The sequence below is a fragment of the Vollenhovia emeryi genome, unplaced genomic scaffold (genome assembly GCF_000949405.1).
Source record: "Vollenhovia emeryi isolate VEMERY1.0 unplaced genomic scaffold, V.emery_V1.0 DF939220.1, whole genome shotgun sequence".
NCBI classification, from domain to species: domain Eukaryota; kingdom Metazoa; phylum Arthropoda; class Insecta; order Hymenoptera; family Formicidae; genus Vollenhovia; species Vollenhovia emeryi.
The window spans coordinates 674,132-694,889 of NW_011967146.1; the positions used below are offsets into that span (position 1 = coordinate 674,132).

A 20,758-nucleotide genomic window follows, 5' to 3' on the forward strand; every position below is an offset into this window, starting at 1 on the left:
TATGCATTTACCTTTTGGTCCTTATTCGCTTCTCGCAAAGATCCAGCGAGAGACGCCATGTAATAAATAATCAACGTCATGAAAATAATTAGTGGTATCACTGTACCAGGCGATACAACGTAATCGAGCAAGCTGAACAAAGATAAGGTTTTTCGATTTATATACTGTATGTTAAAAAAAATTCATAATTATTTTTATGATAATCAACAGAAAATAATTTAAATTTAAAATTTATGTTGTATTCTAAAGGCAGTCAAATGTTACTAATAAAGAACGGAGACGTACTCTTGAATCTGCCGTGGAAGTTCCGTTAACTTTGAGGTTGCTAAATTATAAATCTTCGGATAATCAGAAAATGGACCACAATGCCATGAAGGCTGGACGCGAATTATAGTATAACCAATTGATGATACGCTCACAAATAGCATAATCAATAACAGCCCGAAATAGAAGTTATTGGACCTGTAATATATCACAAGTGATTATGGCGAATAATTGTTGATTTAAAAAGGTATATTACAATATATTAAAGGAATTATTCAAATATAGTGCACGATATTCAATTGTTCATAAAGACTTTAAATATTTAATTTGTTGGATAATGAATTTTAATTTCAACCTGGAGGCTCTGAAAACCACTTTGTTAGGTACTTTACTCGTCAAAACTTCCCAGGAACGTAAATACATCAGAATGCTAAGCTTGAAGACGTGCAGTGCCGTCAAACCTGGACTGAAGAACATTCCCATCCAAACTATGCCTTGATTGTATACTAAATGGAGGATGTTTTCGGCTATCTTGAAGTCGCCGTGCTTCTCCAGTTTCCAACACCAGCACTTATTCACAACACGCACGAAAGCAGGACGGAAAAAAATCTTACCGAGAGTAGCTACTACGTTGAATATCTAATAAACAGCCGTATTTCAACAAATATAAAAATACTTTCTATCGATCAGATCGATTTTTCATAATCTTTGACGATAATTATAGACACAATTGCAAAACTTGCACATATATATTTCTACATATTTTAATCATCAAGCCTTAAAAATATTGAATACTTTTTCTGATGTATACTTAATTTTGAAACTCTTATTTTCTTCCACTATAAATATTCTATTTTTGTAATTTTTTTGGCTCGTCATTTTTAGATATTAATCCTTAATTAAATACCCTCACTAGAGACAAGCCAATGTAAAACCATAGGTAATATTTTAAAACGTAAAGAAATATATATTTAAGCACGTTCTCTCTAGTATTTGTATCTTACCAAATCCATAACAACGAGCTTGGTGAGTTCTTGCCCAACCATAGTTTCCCAACATAAGTGATCCAGACGACTACATAGGGACTTTTTGTGTTTTTGATGTAGTCGCTCTAAATAAATTAAGAAATATAAATAACTTCATCTTCTGTCAGAATCTGGAGAGCAATTAAATAAATAGATTTTATAAAATCATACCTAAATCTTTTTTAGATGACTCGCAAATTTTTTCTAAGCACTCTTTCATATAATTTATCTTTGAACTGAACTTCGTATGTTTATTGAATGGTGAAGTAGTAATGTTATTTTTCAGGATATACGTTAATGTGGCATCTGATATTGTAGATGTAACATGAAATGTTTTAACAAATGATATCCGGCTATCTGAAAATATTGAAATAATTATTGCTTTTTCGTTATCGAAAAATCATCAAAATCGATGGTCCTCGGTGTATCTGCGACAATGTGTGACATGTTATTTGATAACGTTGTCAGTCAATATTAGTTATTAGTAAATATCAGATCATTAATACATTATTTAAGACAACTTAAAATAGATTTGGAATGTTGCGTATAAAACGAATATTTAGAAAAATTGGAGCTGTGCCAAGAGAAATTATATATAAGTAAAATAATATAATATAATTATTCTAACAAACTTGGATAATTATTACTTAGAAGTATAAACTACAACAAACATAAAAAGTACAATATATCCTCACTTCCAGTGTCTTGTTCTTCATAAGGCGTGGTAGAGAACTCGTCACCATTACCCATATCCGATGTTTCGTACTGGTAATTACCATAACTCACGTTATAATTGTTATAATCATTCGTATCATTGAAATCCTTACATAAAGTGTCGTTGTCCAAAGGATTAAGGGAGCAAGTCTCCTGCCTGACGAATGGCAGCGCTAAATAAAAGCAACAAATACTGATTAAATTTTCAGAAAATCGAAAAGCTTTATCTTTAATCATTCTGTGAGAGAATAAAATACATACACATATCCGTAAAACACATTTGCTATTTCCTGAGTTTTCGTAATTCGTTTTGCTATGAAAGTGAGGTTCTACTTTACGAATCATAGTTCATAATCGCTTTGAAGTTCAACAAAAAGGCAGACAAATAAGAAAGATAACTGTTTATTATATGATGATTTAAATGTTTCTCAAGACATAGAATAAATGAGAAATAGCAATATGTCTGTAGGAAATTTATGTTTAAATATTATATATCATACTTGGCTCCGGTATCTCTTTTCTAGCATAAGAGTGGGTGACATTATTTAAAATAGGGTACAAAGCCATCAACGTCACAACTTGTTTGATTATCAGATTGTTACCGCATTGTACCACCTGATCTAGGCACATTTGTAATTTCTGTGAAGACAAGAAATACATCCACTGTAAGCACAGCAGGTTCTAAGTAAGTAGAATATCAACGCGGAGAGTCGAAAATAATGTTGCGTACCATGTACTTCATTATTCTAATTGTACGATAACGTACGATAACGATTTACGTACCATTAAGAATATATTGTCGAACAATGCGGTTATTAGCGAGTAGAGATTCAAAAGGTTTAAGGACATTATCCTGAAATAGGAATCGTTATACATGTGCCACTTGTACTTGCCCTAATAGCACAGTGCATTAGCTAAATATAGGCTAAACGTTGCCTAAACGTTGGTCCAATGTTGGTTATATTAGAAATGCATTGGCCGATATTGTCCAACGTAAAGCCAATATTGGCCAATATATGGAATAAATGTAAATATTACACGATAATAATTATATAATGTTAGATTTATATTGGAAGTGCCATTGGCCAATATTTAACAATGTAATAACAGTGTAATAATGTAAATTGGTCTAATATTGATACAATATTAAATCAATATTCCTAAATAGACATATTGGCTAAATAAGAGAAGGTGTCTATCTTACAATATTAGACCAATATTGGGAATACTAGATTTACATTAATATTGTGCTACTAGGGTGGTTGCGCAGTAAAGTTTACGCTTTTTACCGCGCCAGTTGTACTCGGAGCTGTTTCCTGGGGTGATACTTCTCGAGAGATCCAAGGATGTCGAAAAGTTTAGGGAAGATTTGTGCGATTAGAGATATCACAAATGTAAACTTGTTCGACGATGTCCGTTCCCCGATTCCATTTTCGACCTCGTAACCGGACCATTTAGCCATGCCGACTACGGTATATACCGACAATGCGAATAACGACAGCACCACTACGTTCATGAATATTCTTATTGTGATAATCCTCCAGCTGCAATACATAGTCAAATATACCGCGTACTCTGCACGCAATATACATATACCTCGAAATGCAACGGAGAGTTTAATGTTTTGACCAGCTTCCTTTTTAGAGAAACATTAGGAACATAATCATTCAATTAAGAATGATCAAAATTTCCGATCGGATCAGGTAGAACTTATATTGCAATACGTAAAATCATAAATCTAACAATAAGTACGAGAATTGCCACTGCATTTTGAATATAATATCCAATATTAAAATAATGTTAACAGAGCTCACATTTTTTCATTTTTTTGCGTCTCCACTTCTTCTAATATAGCCTCTTTGAAGCCCAGCGCGATGCTAGCTGTACGATCGTCAGCAGTTTTCGGATTATCGATCATGAAGTTCCATACCGTGAAGAGTTTCCTCGAAAAAACGTATTCGTCTTCCTTTTCAATCAGTATACTCAAACGCGAATTCTTCACCATTCTAAAACAAGGTACAACACTCACGTATTTGTTTTCTATATTGCGAGAGATAATTCCGTAAGCACATCTTCCTTCAAAAAATGACGTATAGTATGTCTCTTCTTCGGACACACCAATTTTTCGCGAATCTTTCTGTCAAACCGTGGAACAATGCGATTATCAATTCACGAAGTTTGCGAAAGAAGCTGTGCTGTGAAATGCAACATAAGAACAGATCTAGCCGATACTTGAGGATAATTGAGACGAAGCTGTACATGTACAGGACCAGATTGGTAACAAAGTATGCCAGAGGTAATTTGTAATAGCCATTGGAATCGTGACTGGTGTACCATCCGTAGAAGAACGGGGAATGTTTTAGCGCGCCCTCGAATTCCAACAAAGTTAGTAGGTCCGTTGACTTAGCGATCTCTTCATTCGGCGTCTTGTTCTCGCCGGCAAGAGTCGCGTTTGCAATCAATACCTAGCAAAGAATTTAAAAAATTCTGTTAAGTATCTCGTTAACACAGCAACCGACGGGCTGCTCGGAAGAAAACATAATATGATCTCTACTGATTAAAGTTACTTTACTTTAGGTATCGCAACAAATGCCGAATAAGTTACTGCGATGACGAGGTTGATGTAGAAGAGCCAACGGAGAAAAATGAAGTAAGACGCGACGGCGGAACCGAAGTGGGACTTTATTTCCATGATACGGACCTCCCAAGGTACGAGCCATGTTTGCAAATTGATCAGCCCATTTCGCAAAACCTGCCACTTCTAAACGCACGAAAAATTGCAAGCCTACTCGCTGCTGTAGACGTGTTACTATAAAATTTGTAATTTTATTAAATGTTTGCAGCATAATCGTTACCTTAGTTTGGAACAATAAGATGCGGGCTACGATGTTTCTAGTGCTGCGACTTTGAACGAATTTTTCCTGGAGAGCGTCTTCGTGTCGTCTGATATAAGCTTTAGTTTGCCGCACGAGCTTAATCTTACGTTGGAGAGGCCAAGGCTGCTGTTTTATTCCGCTCAGAATCTCTTTATGCTGTGTGAGATTCTCGGAGATCTGCTCCTGGCCACCACTCTCGTTCATTGAAATAGCCGTGCTGTTGAATTTATTACTATGTTTTAATTAACAGATGACAATAAGACTTCAGTATTCTAGTCGCCGTAGCAATTCCGTAATCGAGATAAAAACCGGAAAGGAGTTTGTTAGAAGAAATATTATAACGCGATGGGACGCTGAGAAAAAATTTCATCGGATAAACCCATTAAATAGTGTTTCCGATGGTTAATCTTTCCGATTACGTTTTCCGATTATATTATGAATACATCCGATAAAATTTATCCGATTAAATGCAGTTACCGATGAAATTTGATTGAAAAACCAATCATATTTTTCATTGAATATACAATTTAATTGGATATGTCCGTTTGTTATTATGTAATTGGATTATCCGATTATATTTAATCTGACATTTTTCTCAGTGTTATAACAAAGGATTTATCTCGGAACCTCATCTGGAATCCATTTACACAATTTTGAGAGAAGCTTCATCGTCGATAATAAAGTATAACCTTTTTTCCATAGTTATTTTTAAGATAAACTGAATTTTAAAATTACACCAAGAAAATATTCTAGATTGTAACAAACGTATGTAATTTTTGTATATATCGCTTAGCGCGGAACAGTATTCGCACGTTTCTTACAATCAGTGTAAAGAGGAGCAGCGTCAGTTCCTAGATAAAGAACCAGAACATGAGTAAACTTTATAGAATCGGCGAGATCTAGTTATTGCGTTATTTTAATTATATCATTAAATTTGTTCCAGCTTGCGCAATTTCTGTAATAAAATTATACTTGACGTAAATCTTGCAAATGAAACTCCACTTTAGCTCTCTAAAAGCCGCGAATACTAACTCTCCCAAGCTCATGGTGTAAATCGAAGATCGACAGCGTGTGATATCGTCGTACGGGGCCGAAAGACGTCGTTTCCGCAGATTTTGCCATTGTGTTGCGTGTCGTTGTTGCATAGTCGAACAAACTGACGCGGAGTAATCGTCCTCGTCGTCCGCGGTTAGTTTTTCTACCGGCGCCAAGTTTAGCGAGGTTCCGCTCGGACTCGCTTCTGGAGACGATGCTTTTTTAATGGAAAGCTGCCACAAGTTAACTATTGAAACACAGAATCAGCTTATCAAAAGAAATTTGACAGAATCGTTAGGTTTTCTCTATCGCATATCATTCGAAGGCTATTGATATTCTTGGTTAAAATAAATTTATTTTTACTGACCGACAGAGAGGCTCCGCATGTCGCCTAATTTCGTATCCATGCGTTCGCTCCGCGACTTTCGACCTTCTTTGACGAGATCCTCACCTAGCTGGAACTCGACAATACCAAAGATAATAAGTCAGCTGGTCAACGGTTGTAGACAAAAATAAGATTTTTAATAAAATAGAATACCTGCATAGCCGCTAATATTGGTGGTGTGGCTCTGAATCCAGAGGAACATAACATTTTATTCAGCCTTAGAACCAGGAATTCTCATCTGGTCCATCGACTAGATGAGAATTCCCAATGCTAGTCGAGTCAACTTGTATACCGTGTACAAAAAATGATAAGATTTTCAATATTAACTTTATTTGCTGTTAACAATACAACATAATTTACGTGCAAAATGAAAAACGTACTGGATACTTTGAATAGTAACAACTTCAGATTGTATAAAATATAGAAAGACTGAGGAACTATTGAATAACGTTTTCGATTGATATCTTATCACCCAATATGTGCAACGCATTCTGATTTATTACTTAAATTTTTGCAGCATAATCGTTACCTCAGTTTGGAAAAACAAGATGCGTGCTACGACGTCTTTAGTGCTGCGACTTTGAACTGAGTTTTTCGTGAAGAGCGTCTTCGTGTCGTCTGATATAAACTTCAGTTTGCCGCGCGAGGCTAATCTTACGTCGGAGAGGCTACTGGAAAATTATAAAGAAAGAGGGAGAAAAGGCCCGACGCACTCTGACCTGTTACTCGTGAAGATCTCCGAACGTACTGTGGGACAGCACCGGTAATTTCACAATGACAAATGTCGCCGTGAATGCATGTTCCAACACTCCCCTTTTATATTACATTACCATAAATGCATTTTATTTGTTCGCATGCAAATATGCATTATTTTTTTTCAAAATGTACTAGATAATATCATGAACATAATTACTTGTAGAATAATTATTTCTTCGCCAGTAATATTATTAATTGTCTGATGGTTACTTATATTCGGAGAAAGGCCAAGGACAAGGTCAAAAGAGATGGAAATAATTAATATAATTAAATTAAAAATTCCCCTAATTAAATATTATTAACCATATTTGTAGATCGAGCTTTTACATGTGTATACGACTTGTATACGAAACGAAAAGGCAGCCAAATGTAGTACTTGTACTTGATTGCACAGGAAAGTATAATACTTTCTCATAATTACCTATACAGCACACAAATGTTGAATCAACATCTCAGAAGCGTTCCACAGCATTGCAATATTGCATCAATGTTACGAAGTGTAGATTCAACGTTGAAAAGATATTGCGAAAGCGTCTAATGTCCGTTGAATTGTACTATCTTGTAAACATTACAATTCGTCGTAAACACCTCGGCCGAAAACCGAGCGCGGATTCCAAGAAATGACGTAGGCCGTAAACACCTCAGTCGAAAACAGTCTATTGTGTCTAAATCATTCGGCGCGGATCAGTCGAGCGAGGCGGATGCTCCGCGTGTCTTCGCGCCGATTCTCGTAACGCGATCATCTGCTACGCACGCGATCGTCTCTTACGCGAGTTATTGACATTTATCAATCGCGTTTAATTGCCGCGAACCGTAATCTTATTGTTCTGCGGTGATTCGTCGAGATGAATATCACGCGTAATTTGAAGAAGAAATACGATAAACTAAATTATATAAATTATTTTAATTTCGATAATCCACGGGCGATACCTTGTTTAATGATCGAACTCGGACGAATCTCTCTCATTTCGTGCTTTAAAATTTTCGTCGGTTCAAGTTAAACATTTATCACTTTCAGATTAAAAGCGCAAAGTAATATACGAGTCGCCGGGTAAAATGATAACGAAAACTTATATGGTATATCAATCGCTTATCAAAAAATAATCTTTTTAACATTTACAAATTGCGCGTATAACATAGTTTCCATTTTCAGTCAGTTTAAATCCTGATTCCATTGGACATCTGCGAAACTAACTCTAAAACTTTACTCTTCTGATAGAACAAATTTCGTGAAATGCTAGAAATAAATGTCTGTACGAACATTATAAATTCTTTTCAAATTCTGTGGGTTATACGGTTCTTTTTACAGATAAGAGTTGAATCATTTTTGCGTAAAATACAAATACTATAAGCCTTCACGATAACTTGGCAATATAAAATTAAAAATCACGAAAATGGCATTGTTAAATTCTCTATTGCATAATGGCCTTCAATTGTTCGTTACGCTAATTTACGAGACAGCAGACGATTACTTCGCGTCCCTTCGATTCACCCAAAAAAAGTATTCTATTTTTGAGTGGTTTCCTCTTGATTTTAGAGGATTTCTTTATTTTCATAAGGAAATCCTCTAAAATCAAGAGAGGGAACCACTCAAAAATATAATACTCTTCTTGGACCTTTTTTTCAGTGTTACGATGTATCTAATAAAATGCGATAAATATGAGAAATGTGCGGAATCGTCGTACTTTGTTATTCAGTTGTAATTAAATGTCATGATTGTAATTTAATATAATTTAACAAGTGAGTGTTGTGTGAGTGTTACCAAGAAGCAACGACGGAAGAGCAGATGAAGGGAGAAAGAACGGGTTTTGAGATAATCATGAATGGATAACGGCAGAACCACAAAAGGTAAGTGCGATATTTCATTTTATTTTATTGTTACGAAATTGATCGATGGACAATAAATGACAGATCGGTGGATAAATACCTGCATAGCCGCAGATATCTGAGGGCTGGTTCTAAATCCAAAAGAACGTTTTGTCTAGCCTTAGTGTCTGAGCAGAATGGCTGTCTTGTACTCTTAAGACATAAGACAGTTATTGTACGTTACTTCAAGACAAAGGCTTAAAACATGAAACATTGTCTTAAGGCTGTCTTAAGATAGTTGTTTCGCGACAGTAATGCTCAAAAGTTTATTCCAGACAGAAACCAGCACTCAATTATTACAATGAGATATCTTGATGCAATATTGTTTGAAAGAATACACTTACGATTAAAACATAATATAAAATAAATTCGAAAGTTTATAGTTTGAGGCGCAGTTGCCACATCTCTTACACTACACTCACGTCTACTACGTACATTATTCTTCCCATTTTTCAGTTTTAACTGTTTATACTGTTGAAACGGAACGGTCAATAATTTTTTTCCCTGTTATTCGTTCTATTTTACTTTATAACATAATAATATGTGTAAATAATATTTCACGTGTAATAATATTTTTAACGTGTTTTACGCGTAATACACATTTCGTGTAACATAGCAAACTTTAACTTTTTTTTTTAGAACTTTGAGAAGGTCAGTTTTAATTTAATTAGTCTTATTTTGCACGTATTGTAAAGAGTAAACTGTAAAAATTTGAAATAATTCTGACATAAATTATTTTACGAAATAACAACCTTAAGAGTATAAGACAGTCAACCTTAAGCAAAAACATAGCAACCTTAAGAGTATAAGACAGTCATTCTGCTCAGGCCTTTAGAATATCAGGAATTCCCATCAGGTCCATCGACTTCCTAATGCTAGTTGAGCTGAGTCAACTTGTATACCGTACACCACAAATGATATTTCCAACGTTAATTATGTTTCTCGAAAGGCATTAACAACGGCTTGCAAAATGAAAAATGTTTGGCTGTCTCGGTTGGAACGTAATACTTTAAGATTGTATCAAATATAGACAACTTGAGAAACTATTGAGACGCATTTGGTTGGAATCACATCAACGTGTACGACGTACATTGATTTATCACGCGCGCTATTATTATTGATAGAAAACAGACCCGACACTCAATAACATTCTTTAGAGATGACCTGTCACTTGTGAGACAATCTCCCGACGTACTGTCTGCTGGGGGGAACTTGAACAGCATCAGCATTCTCGCAATGTCGTCGCTTCGTTAATATATACGTGTCCCAATACTATTTTTATTGCATTAACAAATAATTTGTTAGCTCGCTCGTAAATTTGCATTATTTTTCTCAAGACACATTTGATCATATCACGAATGTAATTACTTGTATTCTTGTGTCAAGCCAAGGCCGATAAAAGACAGAAAGAGGCAATTAATACAATTGAATAAAAAATTCGTTTAATTTAATATATTACTAACCATTTTTTTGTTGCGTTAACTTTTCTATACAGAGCATCAAATTAATTTAAAACTTTGTTCGAGTAATGGCGAGATGTGCGATACTACGATGCACACCTTAACAGAAATGTACATACTGGTAATGAAAAAAAACACAGAATAATTATTAGAGTTCAATAATTGAATCCTTAGAAATAGAATAGAATTACTGATGTACGAAAATTTTCTAATTATTTCGCTGGCATTTCTGTAAGGGCACACAAGGGCGGGGGATGAGAAGTATACAATTGCCGCAATTCTGTGATCACGCTTATCTTTATTATTACATTACTTAAAAATATACTGAAAATAAACTCTCTTAAGACGATTGGTACTTTTGGCACAAGTTCGTCCGCTAAATGGCGACTCTTTTTATACACATGGGAATACACTGTAAATGTCGCGATACGAATAAATGTATGAATTACGTATTACAATCCGTCTCTTCAGACAAGCGAGACGTGCGTGAGGTATACACCTACTAATTCGCCAGAACGCGACTACCGTTCCAATCTTTACAAACACTCCGCGGACGTTACTCGTAAGATGCAAACGAATGTACAATCTGTCGAAATCGCGATTCTCACGTTCGTCATAGGAACATCGCTATACTACGACGATTTATTGACTCTGCACTGAGATACTTTGATCTAGAGCTCTAGTAAACCTTTGTAAAAGATATCCTCAAAATTCTTATTTCTTATCTATTGGCAACGAATTTTCACTTGACAAGTCGCTCGATAGTTTTCCTACAGTCCGTTCAGTTTTACGAAAAATTATACATTATTTGCCTTAGAGATCTCTAAATGTGTTTGGGATTAGAGTTTGAGTGATCGAGGAACAAATGCAAACCCTGTCATCCGTTTAATCAAAGACTCTCTATATATAAGCCACGCGAAACTTCCCTCGTAATGACTTATAATTGTGTACAATTGGACATGTGTTTTCCTCGAATTCTAACGAAATTGCCGGCTTCGTTTGTCAGAGCCGAAGGTTACGCAGATTCGCATTATTGTACTGGACAGTAGCGTCCCGTCATTTGGTCGTGTGGCGGGCCCAGGTCGTTCGCTGCATCTCGCTCATCAGGTCGTTGCGCGATGGTAGTCGAGCGCTCGTCGTGCGGGAGGGTGGCGGACCTGAGGATCGCAAGATGGTCGCCAGACCTTTCGGACTCTGCACATTACTCTTGTTGTCCTGCACGCCGTGAGCCATCGAACTCTGCTTCGTACTCGCTTTCTTCACCATATTGTTCGTGCGTCTACCCTGCGGTGGAGGGTCCAGAATTATCGGCGGTATCTCGGAAATATCCTGCGGATTCGACCGTTCCTGCCTGGCCTTGACGTCGGTCGGCGGATGAGTCGCGTTTCTGTCGTTGGTGCACGGCAAGGGCTTTATGAAAGCGTTGTCCGAAATGTCTGTCCCGTAGTTCTCGAGCTTGTGGGTCATGACGGGCGACGAGGAGAAACTGTTCGGTTGAGAGACTCGCAGGGACATGGAATTTGGGGACAGCTGGGCTGAATTCTGAAAAAGTTGCGAAAGGGAGACCTTTCAAAAATTAATGAAGCAGGATCGTAATTTGTGGCGTCGCGTATTACATCTTCTCCTTTGTCCGAACAGCAGTAAAAATTTAACCGGAACAACGCGTATGTCTAAAAGACATCTTTTAGATATGTATGTCTAAAAGATGACTTAACGAGGTCTTAAAGATGTCTTTTAGGCATGCGCGTTGTATGAGAAGCTACTTAAAACGAAGATGCTCGTGTGCATTGTCGAAAATACGAAAGCTACCGTTGGTCGAGAACTATTCCGGTCAGGATTTACTGGCAAAATTAAAACGCGTAAGTCAGATCTCGAAGGATTACTCACTGTCGGCCCGCTGCACGGAGGTAGAAGTAGACTCGGGCCCATCGCGTACGGCGACGGTGTATTGTAGGGCGATCTCTGGGGCTGAAACGGGCTCAGGTTGTGCAGCCTTTCCAGCAGTTGCGTTTGGAACTGCAACTGATCCGCGGCGGTGTTGTTACCCTGGATTCCCATGGCGCCGAGACCACCGGAATACAGCGATTCCGGCGGATACGTGCAGTACGGGAAGGTCGGCGGATCCAGCTCCCACGGCGAGCTCTGGCCCCCGGTCCGTTGACACTACCCAGAAGACGTAGTTTGGGGAACAAGATCTTTGAGGCCCGCACGATATAGAGATACAAAATTGTACCTCGTCTTTCTCTGTTTTATTACAGCTATTATATAATTATGTATATAATACTTGTTGTCATGCAAGGGATTCTTGATTCCTTAATCTAGAATCCAGAACAAGAAAGATACGTCAATATACAGCTCATTTGGATCTTGACACTTTCTGAATTGTAAACTTTTGAAAACCCCCAAAATAGATACTTTCCCGCTACAAAGCACGTTTTGAAATGTTTCGAGCTCTAGGCAGACTCGGTCCGCAAAGCACTGGAGATACAATCAAGGATCTCGCTGCGTATCTTACGTAATCTCAATTTCTTAAAATCTGGATATATCTAAATACGTGCGAATTCAAATGTGACTTGAGATATGAATCTTTGAATTCGATACGTATGAAGAAAATAACGAATCATCCGTATGTCTGAAACCCTCGACTCTGTACACCTTTGTTCTCTTACCGCTTTCTATTCTGGGATATTTTATTAGATATTTTGGAAGTGAGCCATCTTTCGATGTCCGGCTACGATCATTTACACCGATAGATTTTAGTAATGAGTGATAATATTACCTAGCATTCGTTGGCAGCGCGTACTCCGAAATCCCGTGCGAAGACCTGTTAGACAACACCGTCACACTGGTGCTTAATTTGTTATTAGATTAGTCGTAGTCTTAGCATGTGAAATTCATTTCATCGCAATCAGATACCTCGATGCAAATGCACGTGTAAGTAATCAAGAGACAAGGTATATATATAATATATGCAACGCACTGCGTCAAATCGCTCGCAGCGTACAAAACCCTTTCGCCCCCCGATTACTTTTTACCGGTGTTAGTACGGATTTCGTTCAGCGAGCTTTCTGATTGTTGTTTTGTAATTTTTGCGCCGTGAGGCTCGAGGCGCAAATGCTCGCGCAAAAAATGCAAATAGCCGAGGCTACGGCTGTTTTCGCCGTCGACGTCTCATCGGCACCAAACGAAAACGCCTAGAACATAGTGCGTGCACCACTAAGTCATCAGGTCGTAAAAGGAACATTCCGAGGTACGCACACATTTGCCGGTACAAAGTGTAAGGGGGGAGACGGAGGGAGGGGGTGCAAAACCAAAAATGTGTATAAAACGTTTTATTATAAAGTTAAAAAAAAGGAGAAATCAATACAAAAGACGTTAACGGTATTAAAAGAGAGAAGAACAGAGAGAAAAAGAGAGAGAGAGAGAGAGAGAGGGAGAAAGAGAGTAAAAAAAGGTAGTACAAAAATGCATTCTGTTAAACGTTAATCTAGATGCAACGCCGTTTTGGTCAGTCGGTGCTTCGATTTCCAAACTCCACCGGAGCACTCGTGTCATGGAATTCGGTAGAGCGTTACCTGGCCGAGGCCCGACAGGTCGGAAACCGCCGCGTTCTGTTGCATGGACGCGGGCGTCGGGATTTGCGACTGCGAGGTGACGTGACCACCGGAAACACGCTCCTGTTCCCTCAGGTGGCCCACCAGCGCACTTATATGTTCTAGCAATTCCTTATTCTGCACTAGAAGTTGGTGCGTCCTCGCCTGAAACGAGAAACAAATCGCGATCGTAAAGTAAAATCCCGATACAACTTTATTGCTTGTGCTCGAAACTACATTGGTAATTTTACAAGAACCAGAATAACCGTATTTCCTTTCTTAAGTGCCGAATAAGTAACCAAATTACTCCGTCACGTCACAATTTTGAGAAAATTGTAGTTAAAGTTGTAAAAATGGCTGTTTTAGTGTATTTTGGTATATTGTGAAATACCTTTTGATTGTGTTATTGAAATTTAAGGACTTTTTATTTTAGTGGTATTTTTACAGTGAAAGTACGCGGATAATACGGTCAAAGAACTTTTATCGGTCACACGACAGGAGGATAAAAAATAATTGTATCAAGTGTATAAATCGTTTTGCTTCTGTCGAATTAGGTTCGCCTCGACAAATTAAGACGCTCCGATAAATCAGGTTCGATTATACGGCGATAAATCACGGCGGAGGCAAGTGTTGGTGAAATATTTATGTGTTCTGGTAATTGATTCACTTATTTATACCTGCGCTTCGACGCGCGCTGCCGTTTCCGCCGCCAGTTGATCTTGAAGAAGTCGCGCATGGGCAACGGCAGCTCTGGTTTGTTGACTCTGCTGCTCCAAACGTTCACGCAGGAGCTGTATTTCGTGTTTCAGGGCTGTTAATTCGCCTCCCACCAATAAACCTCCGCACTCGGAGGTCACCGTGCCCTGTAAAAAGGAAAAGAGGGAAATAAATACACGGAATTCTGTAAATTATGTACATTACCGCGAATAACCGAGAGGTACTGACGAAAGAAAGAGCGCGCGCACTACGTAATCAGGCGTAAAAGTTACTCCAAAGTGTGCAGATTGAATTGTCCCGGAATCCATAGGAAAGTAAGACACTGTTGCGAAATGGGCGCAAAGAGACGTCGTGGAATTTACGACTCGTACCAGCGCGCGGCGGAGCTTGAAAAGCGGTAAACAATAACTGCCGTAAAGCAAGAGCAAGATAACGAGCCATTTTATTTTAAGGCTTTGACTTCATCGTAGCTGCCAAAGCCATTTCACAAAGTATCTTTCACTTGCGTAGTACAGAGGCTCGGTTAATGACGATTTTACTTTAAAATAGCCCACGCGGATCCGCTTCTATTTATACGCGTGTAATTGTCTCACCGACGGCGACTGTCTGATCGGTGAGGTAGAGGTTGTCGTCGCCGGTCCATCGTGCGATCGAAGTAGACAGGTAACGGATGTTTGCTCGGGAACCGAGTCCTCGGTATCCCCCAACAATGATATGTCTGAAACGCGAGAGGAAGAGACTGCCGTTATAAGTAAGATAAAACAGAAAATGGATTAAAGGAAAGAAATCTTTTGGGGCCTTTGACAAAACTCGGTTAGATTAACCGACGGTTAAAATTTGCAGGGAAGCCAACAGATTCTTTATGGACATGATTATCCTTCACTTTTATTTTCTGCATTTTCCGAGATCGATTAGTCCAACCGCGGTTGGTGAAAGAGGCCTTTGGGTGACTTTGGTAAAATTATTTCCGTCGCGAAATTATAAAATAAAACCGAACGAGAGACAAAATACGCGAGGGTGATCGGTTATGAAAGGCGACATTCACCTTTGTGTACCGGCGGCGGAGAAGGCTGAGATTGCTCGTTAGGAATTTCGTCTTGGTCCTCGTAAACATCACCGTAGTTTTCACCATGGTTCTCCCCGTCCTTCTCTCCTCGTTCCTCCGTAGTGTTGTTTATGCTTAACTTATGGCACACCTCGAAGGCTTGCCCAACCGTTCGGACTACCCTCATCGCTTGACTCTAATCAAATCAGATTCATTTTATTTCCTCGCGCGGTCCAATTGTCTATCGCGTGCCAATAATTAGTACGCAGAACAACATTATTATAATACGCATATGTAATAGCGAATTCGTTTGCTTGCACTAGTGCACACTAAGACCCAGTTTCATCAACGTTGTTCACCTTTAATCGTGGCTTAATTCACATTTGTCTCTTTCTAAAGTAACAGTTGGAAAGAGACAAAGAATAAATTAAGCTAGGCTTAAAGTTAAGCGACGTTGGTGAAATCAGGCTTTAGTGCGAGCAACCATGAATTCACTATAAGAAAAAAAAATTAAGATGTTAGAGCAATGAATGATAATATGAAGACATATCAGCGAGCTTCCTACGTCGGCCATTTCTCGACAACTCCGTTCAATCGCTCGGAAAGACACCGTTTTCCTCGAGCTCGATGAAGAACGCGATCGGAGGGAGACTTTTACCTCGAGCTCGTCGAGATCCTCGTTTTCCTCCTCAAACGGATTTTCGTCGAAGCTGAGGTCGATGCTATTCTGCGCGTGTATCAGTCTCGGCCGCGTCGACGGTTTGCGCATTTTCAGGCCGTTGAAGGTCTCCGGTTCCTTGAAGGAGAGCTTCTTGCGCGGCCTGGGTGTCGTTTCGAAGCCCAGGGGGCTGCTAGGACCGGGGCCGACCGGCGTTGTCGGCTCGGACGAGGCCATCGCCGTGCCTCGCAGGGAATTCTTCAGCATGGCTCACGATCGCCTCACGCGTCCGCTCCCAATTTTCACGCGTTCGCAGCCGCGGATGCTGTCATCCATCGCGCGATCCCTCTCGCGAGCTACATTTCTCTCCTTTTTTTTATTTAGATAATTCGTCACTTCGTGGCACAAAGGCGGATCGTTTACTTTGACGAGTTCCTTTGAACTTATTTCAGCCTGTCGAGGCCATAAAGAACGTAAACAACGTATAAAACTTTATATACCAGGTGATCCGAGCGAGCTAACGCGTATATGCAATTAAACGTCAAGGATCTTCTTCGCTTTTAAATCTCATGTAAAAAACCTAGAGACATTCCACCGCCTGTCGTGACCCAATTCAATAATTGACATTCCATCGGAATAAAATCTGCTCGAAATCAATTAAATAAAGAAGACGAAAAAAAAAGTTTTCATCGTCCGGTCTCTCAAAAGAGATTAATTCCCGTAGGTTAGAGATTAGTTCCGCCCTAGTAGAACAATATATTGGCGCAATATTGGAAAATAATGTAAATCTAGTATTCTCAATATTGGTCCAATATTATAAGAGGGACGCCTTCTCTTATTACGCCAATATGTCTATTTAGTCCAACGAAAGAAAAAAAGTCATATGAATTTTCAAAAATCAAAGGGGCCCCACCAAAGCACCCATACTAGTGCCAGTCGAATGTTCCACAAACATAAGATAAATATATAAGAATGACTTACGGAATATTCCAAATATTCTTGAAGAACATTCTTAAAATGTTCATAGCAGTGTCTTGTGCTGTCTGGGTATTGTAAGATGGACGCCTTCTCTTATTTAGCCAATATATCTACTTAGCAATATTGGTCTAACATTGCATAACTATTAGACCAATATTGTCATTACATTGTTAAATATTGACCAATGTACTTCCAATATAAATCTAATAATATATAATTATTATCGTGCAATATTTACATTTATTCCATGGCCAATATTGGCTTTACGTTGGACCAGTATCGGCCGATGCATTTCTACTACAACCAACATATTGGGCCAATATTTAGCCAATGTTCAGCCAATGCACTGTGCTAGGGCGAGATTATTTCAAATTTTTCGCGGAATTACTCAACCCTAAAGTATATTTATCCTTAACGTTTCGTTACATTAGTCGTATACGTCACGCTCTGCACAAACTAATAGTTTTTCAGGGAACTCTCGCGTTTCAGAGAACGATATCTTTGCACGCGAGATACGCGGTCTCTCAAGTGTTTCCCCATCGCGCGTCCCGTGTGGATATAATTGTGAAAACATAATCTTTTCGTATAAAATAACACGGCAGTCCATTAGGCGCGCGCGAGAACGTCAATATATGCGAAACGCGCGCGTATTCGACGCGATTTATATTAAAGCAAACGTTTGCGGATGTCTAAAGTGCATTATCCCTGGCACCGACCGCGTCGCAATGGTAATGGCGTTGCACCCCGACATTGACAATGCCCGGAGACAATCGTGGCCGCCGAAGCAAAAATCGCGCGACTCCGTCGCCGCCCGCGAGATTTCCGCGATTTTCGCGGGCGAAAATCTCGGCGCGGCGCCTCGGCCGCGCGTTCATCATTTATTTGCTTTACGTCCACGGATGCAAATCCGCGATATTACCGCGAGTTCGACGAATCGCCGTTGGCGAGTGCGTGATAACTGTCCGCGGGGATAGAGTTTTCAATTATAAATAATCGCCGCGGATCCAATCTGGCAGATTCCCCGCTAAATTTTGCGTAATTTGGAGACCGTCGCAGACTCACGTCGCCTCTCCTCGCCAAGAGTTGCGTATTTGTCGCGCATTTGTCGATTCTTTCGACGCGTCGGATTACGCGACAGACGACTCTGGCGTACAGCCCGTATCAGACTACGGATTGAGATTGAGATTAGATTGAAATTTGACCAATTAGAATAAAAGTTACTAAACTTGAGATTAGTAAACTTGCGATTGGTCAAATTTCCATCTAATCCCAATCTCAATCCGTAGCCTGATACGGGCTTAAGAGATTTCGCCCGGGGCTTCGAATTGAGAAGAGACAAAAGGCGGAAGATACGCGAAAAGCGATGTCCGATGCGGATCCTCACCGTATATTTTTCATCCAACTATCCTATTTAGATTATATATTACCAAAAGCCATTTTGCAAAAACTTCAAGTCGAGCTTTCAGATTGAAAGGAAAAATAGGAAATCTAGAGGCGAAAAGATTTGATGTTCATTAGCGAAATGCATGTATAATATGCCGTTTCCCTCTACTGCTTCTATGTACTTTGGGAAAAAAGACAGCAAACCATTTTGGGGCCCACACTTAGTAATCGAATTATTTGGATTGTTCGTAACACTTTAATCTTTTACGAATTTTACCCCGCGTAACTAAAAATCGCAATTAGCTATTCTATCTATAGGGTAAAGGCGAGCATTATGGCCAGGCGGGTAATATGGCCACAACGCCCGTATTAAATATTCTAAACATTGATAAACATCGATAATGTATAAAAACCAATTATTGTAACTATTCTTGAAGTTTGGTAACAAAAATCTCTCTATTTTGTTGTTATTTGTGGTTTGGTGCTTCATTGTTCTCCATAACCATCAAAATATACTATACACGTCAAAGTGAGACATGGCACTTCCAACTAACAATAAGTAAGATTTTCAAATTAAAACAAAATAATTTTGGCTTTTCTCATTACACATTTCAAAACCTGAACCTTGGCTATATTTTTATAATAAATTTATCGTGCTTTGCCCATTATTTTGATAATTATAATGCACATTATTAAATGTATGCTCGGCGGCTAATATGGCCAGCGACAAAGGTAGCTAATATGGCCAGCGAGTACAACAGAGTATAGAGTACGCCAGTGCTGAGAGTGATAACAGCGAAGAAAGAAAATAGTTATTTCTCACAATTTATTAATAAATTGTGAGAGCACGGCGTTACGTAGAGAGAGTGGACATACACATACACATTTCTTAAATGTGTACTCGTATGTTTAAAATATTTCAAAGTTTATGTTCTGTACGATTAAAGTAATACTTTACGATTAAAGTAAATACCTCACTTTTGCAAAATATTACTGTTTTGTACACTTTTTTTATAGTTGACCATATTATCCACCCCACGTTTAATATGGCCAAAACGCATACTTTCAGATTCTTTCTTTTTCTTCGAATATGGATAGATTTTAATTGATCAAAACATTTTGTCATCAAAGCTTATTAAATACACTAGAATTTCAGAAAGTTACAAAATAAAAAAACCAGCGGTTTGAAAATTATGACCTCAAATCAAAACTATGGCCATAATACCCGCCTTTACCCTATCCAAAATTTTTAAGTAACACTAATCAATTCTCTCCGTTAGTTCTGTCGATATTCAGACCAAAATGTTAAGCTGCTTAACTCCAAAAAAAACGATTAAAATTTTTCCCAGAGTAGAGTTACGAACAATCCAAATAATTTGGATTACTAATTGTGGGCCCCAAAATAGATTGCTAGCTGTCTCTTTTTCCCAGAGCATAACGATAAGAAAAGCGTTGAAAATAGAAATATGCGAGTCAAGGATTTTTTTATGTCGAGTCGAAGTTTATTTCCCTTTTCAAATACAAATCGACAAAATTTCACCCGAATCGAATGACGTAGTTCCTGATGTAAACTCTACACGTCTCACTTTCGTTTCTTTTATCATTCTGCAAACGTTACAGCGAATCGACGAAATCAGAGGACAGGGATACATAAACTGAGAGTCATTGCGAGAATGTTAACACGTCATTGTTGACCGGGCGTTTTGTGCAGAAACAAATTCGCGGCCGGCTATCTTACACTTGGGAACAAAATTTCGTTTATACAAAGGTCGGAAGAAAAGCAAACCAGACAAAAAGCAAAGAATCAAGAGACACGGTAGTGTCTCACGCCAAGTATAAGGCCCAGTTTCACCAGCGTTGTTTAACTTTAAGCTTAGCCTAATTCGTTCTTCGTCTCTTTCTAAAGTAACAGTCGGAAAGAGACGAAGAACGAATTAAACTGAGCTTTAAGTTAAGGGGATGCTGGAGTGATTCTGCACTTTCGCACCTTTTGCACTTAAAAC

At 38.7% G+C, this 20,758-nt stretch overlaps 2 protein-coding genes across 10 annotated transcripts in view; both read right to left on the bottom strand.

Moving 5' to 3' along the window:
- LOC105560832 (transmembrane channel-like protein 3) overlaps positions 1-6,075 on the bottom strand; it is a 9,093-nt gene extending 3,018 nt beyond the window's left edge. The window contains exons 1-14 of one of the 2 annotated variants that reach the window (XM_012010285.1): positions 5,912-5,938; positions 4,859-5,096; positions 4,576-4,764; positions 4,263-4,468; positions 3,818-4,009; positions 3,293-3,547; positions 2,787-2,856; positions 2,504-2,642; positions 1,985-2,176; positions 1,461-1,646; positions 1,269-1,375; positions 620-903; positions 286-462; positions 12-132 (exon numbers count right to left, since the gene is read on the bottom strand). In XM_012010285.1, coding sequence (XP_011865675.1) covers positions 12-132; positions 286-462; positions 620-903; positions 1,269-1,375; positions 1,461-1,646; positions 1,985-2,176; positions 2,504-2,642; positions 2,787-2,856; positions 3,293-3,547; positions 3,818-4,009; positions 4,263-4,468; positions 4,576-4,764; positions 4,859-5,096; positions 5,912-5,925 — 2,370 coding nt within the window. In that variant the 5' untranslated portion in view covers positions 5,926-5,938. Of the gene's footprint in view, positions 1-11; positions 165-285; positions 463-619; positions 904-1,268; positions 1,376-1,460; positions 1,647-1,984; positions 2,177-2,503; positions 2,643-2,786; positions 2,857-3,292; positions 3,548-3,817; positions 4,010-4,235; positions 4,469-4,575; positions 4,765-4,858; positions 5,097-5,911 lie in introns of those variants that run through there. The other variant, XM_012010286.1, reaches the window with a different exon arrangement.
- A 4,584-nt stretch (positions 6,076-10,659) lies between these two features.
- Positions 10,660-20,758, bottom strand: part of LOC105560838 (carboxyl-terminal PDZ ligand of neuronal nitric oxide synthase protein) — a 29,808-nt gene continuing 19,709 nt past the window's right edge. For 5 of the 8 annotated variants that reach the window (XM_012010293.1, XM_012010294.1, XM_012010292.1 and 2 more), the window contains 6 exons: positions 15,737-15,932; positions 15,285-15,409; positions 14,652-14,837; positions 13,957-14,139; positions 12,269-12,544; positions 10,660-11,947 (listed from right to left, as the gene is read on the bottom strand). In XM_012010293.1, the coding sequence (XP_011865683.1) occupies positions 11,438-11,947; positions 12,269-12,544; positions 13,957-14,139; positions 14,652-14,837; positions 15,285-15,409; positions 15,737-15,932 (1,476 nt within the window). In that variant the 3' untranslated portion in view covers positions 10,660-11,437. Of the gene's footprint in view, positions 11,948-12,268; positions 12,545-13,956; positions 14,140-14,651; positions 14,838-15,284; positions 15,410-15,736; positions 15,933-16,394; positions 17,208-18,756; positions 18,997-20,758 lie in introns of those variants that run through there. The other 3 variants (XM_012010298.1, XM_012010297.1, XM_012010295.1) reach the window with 3 other exon arrangements.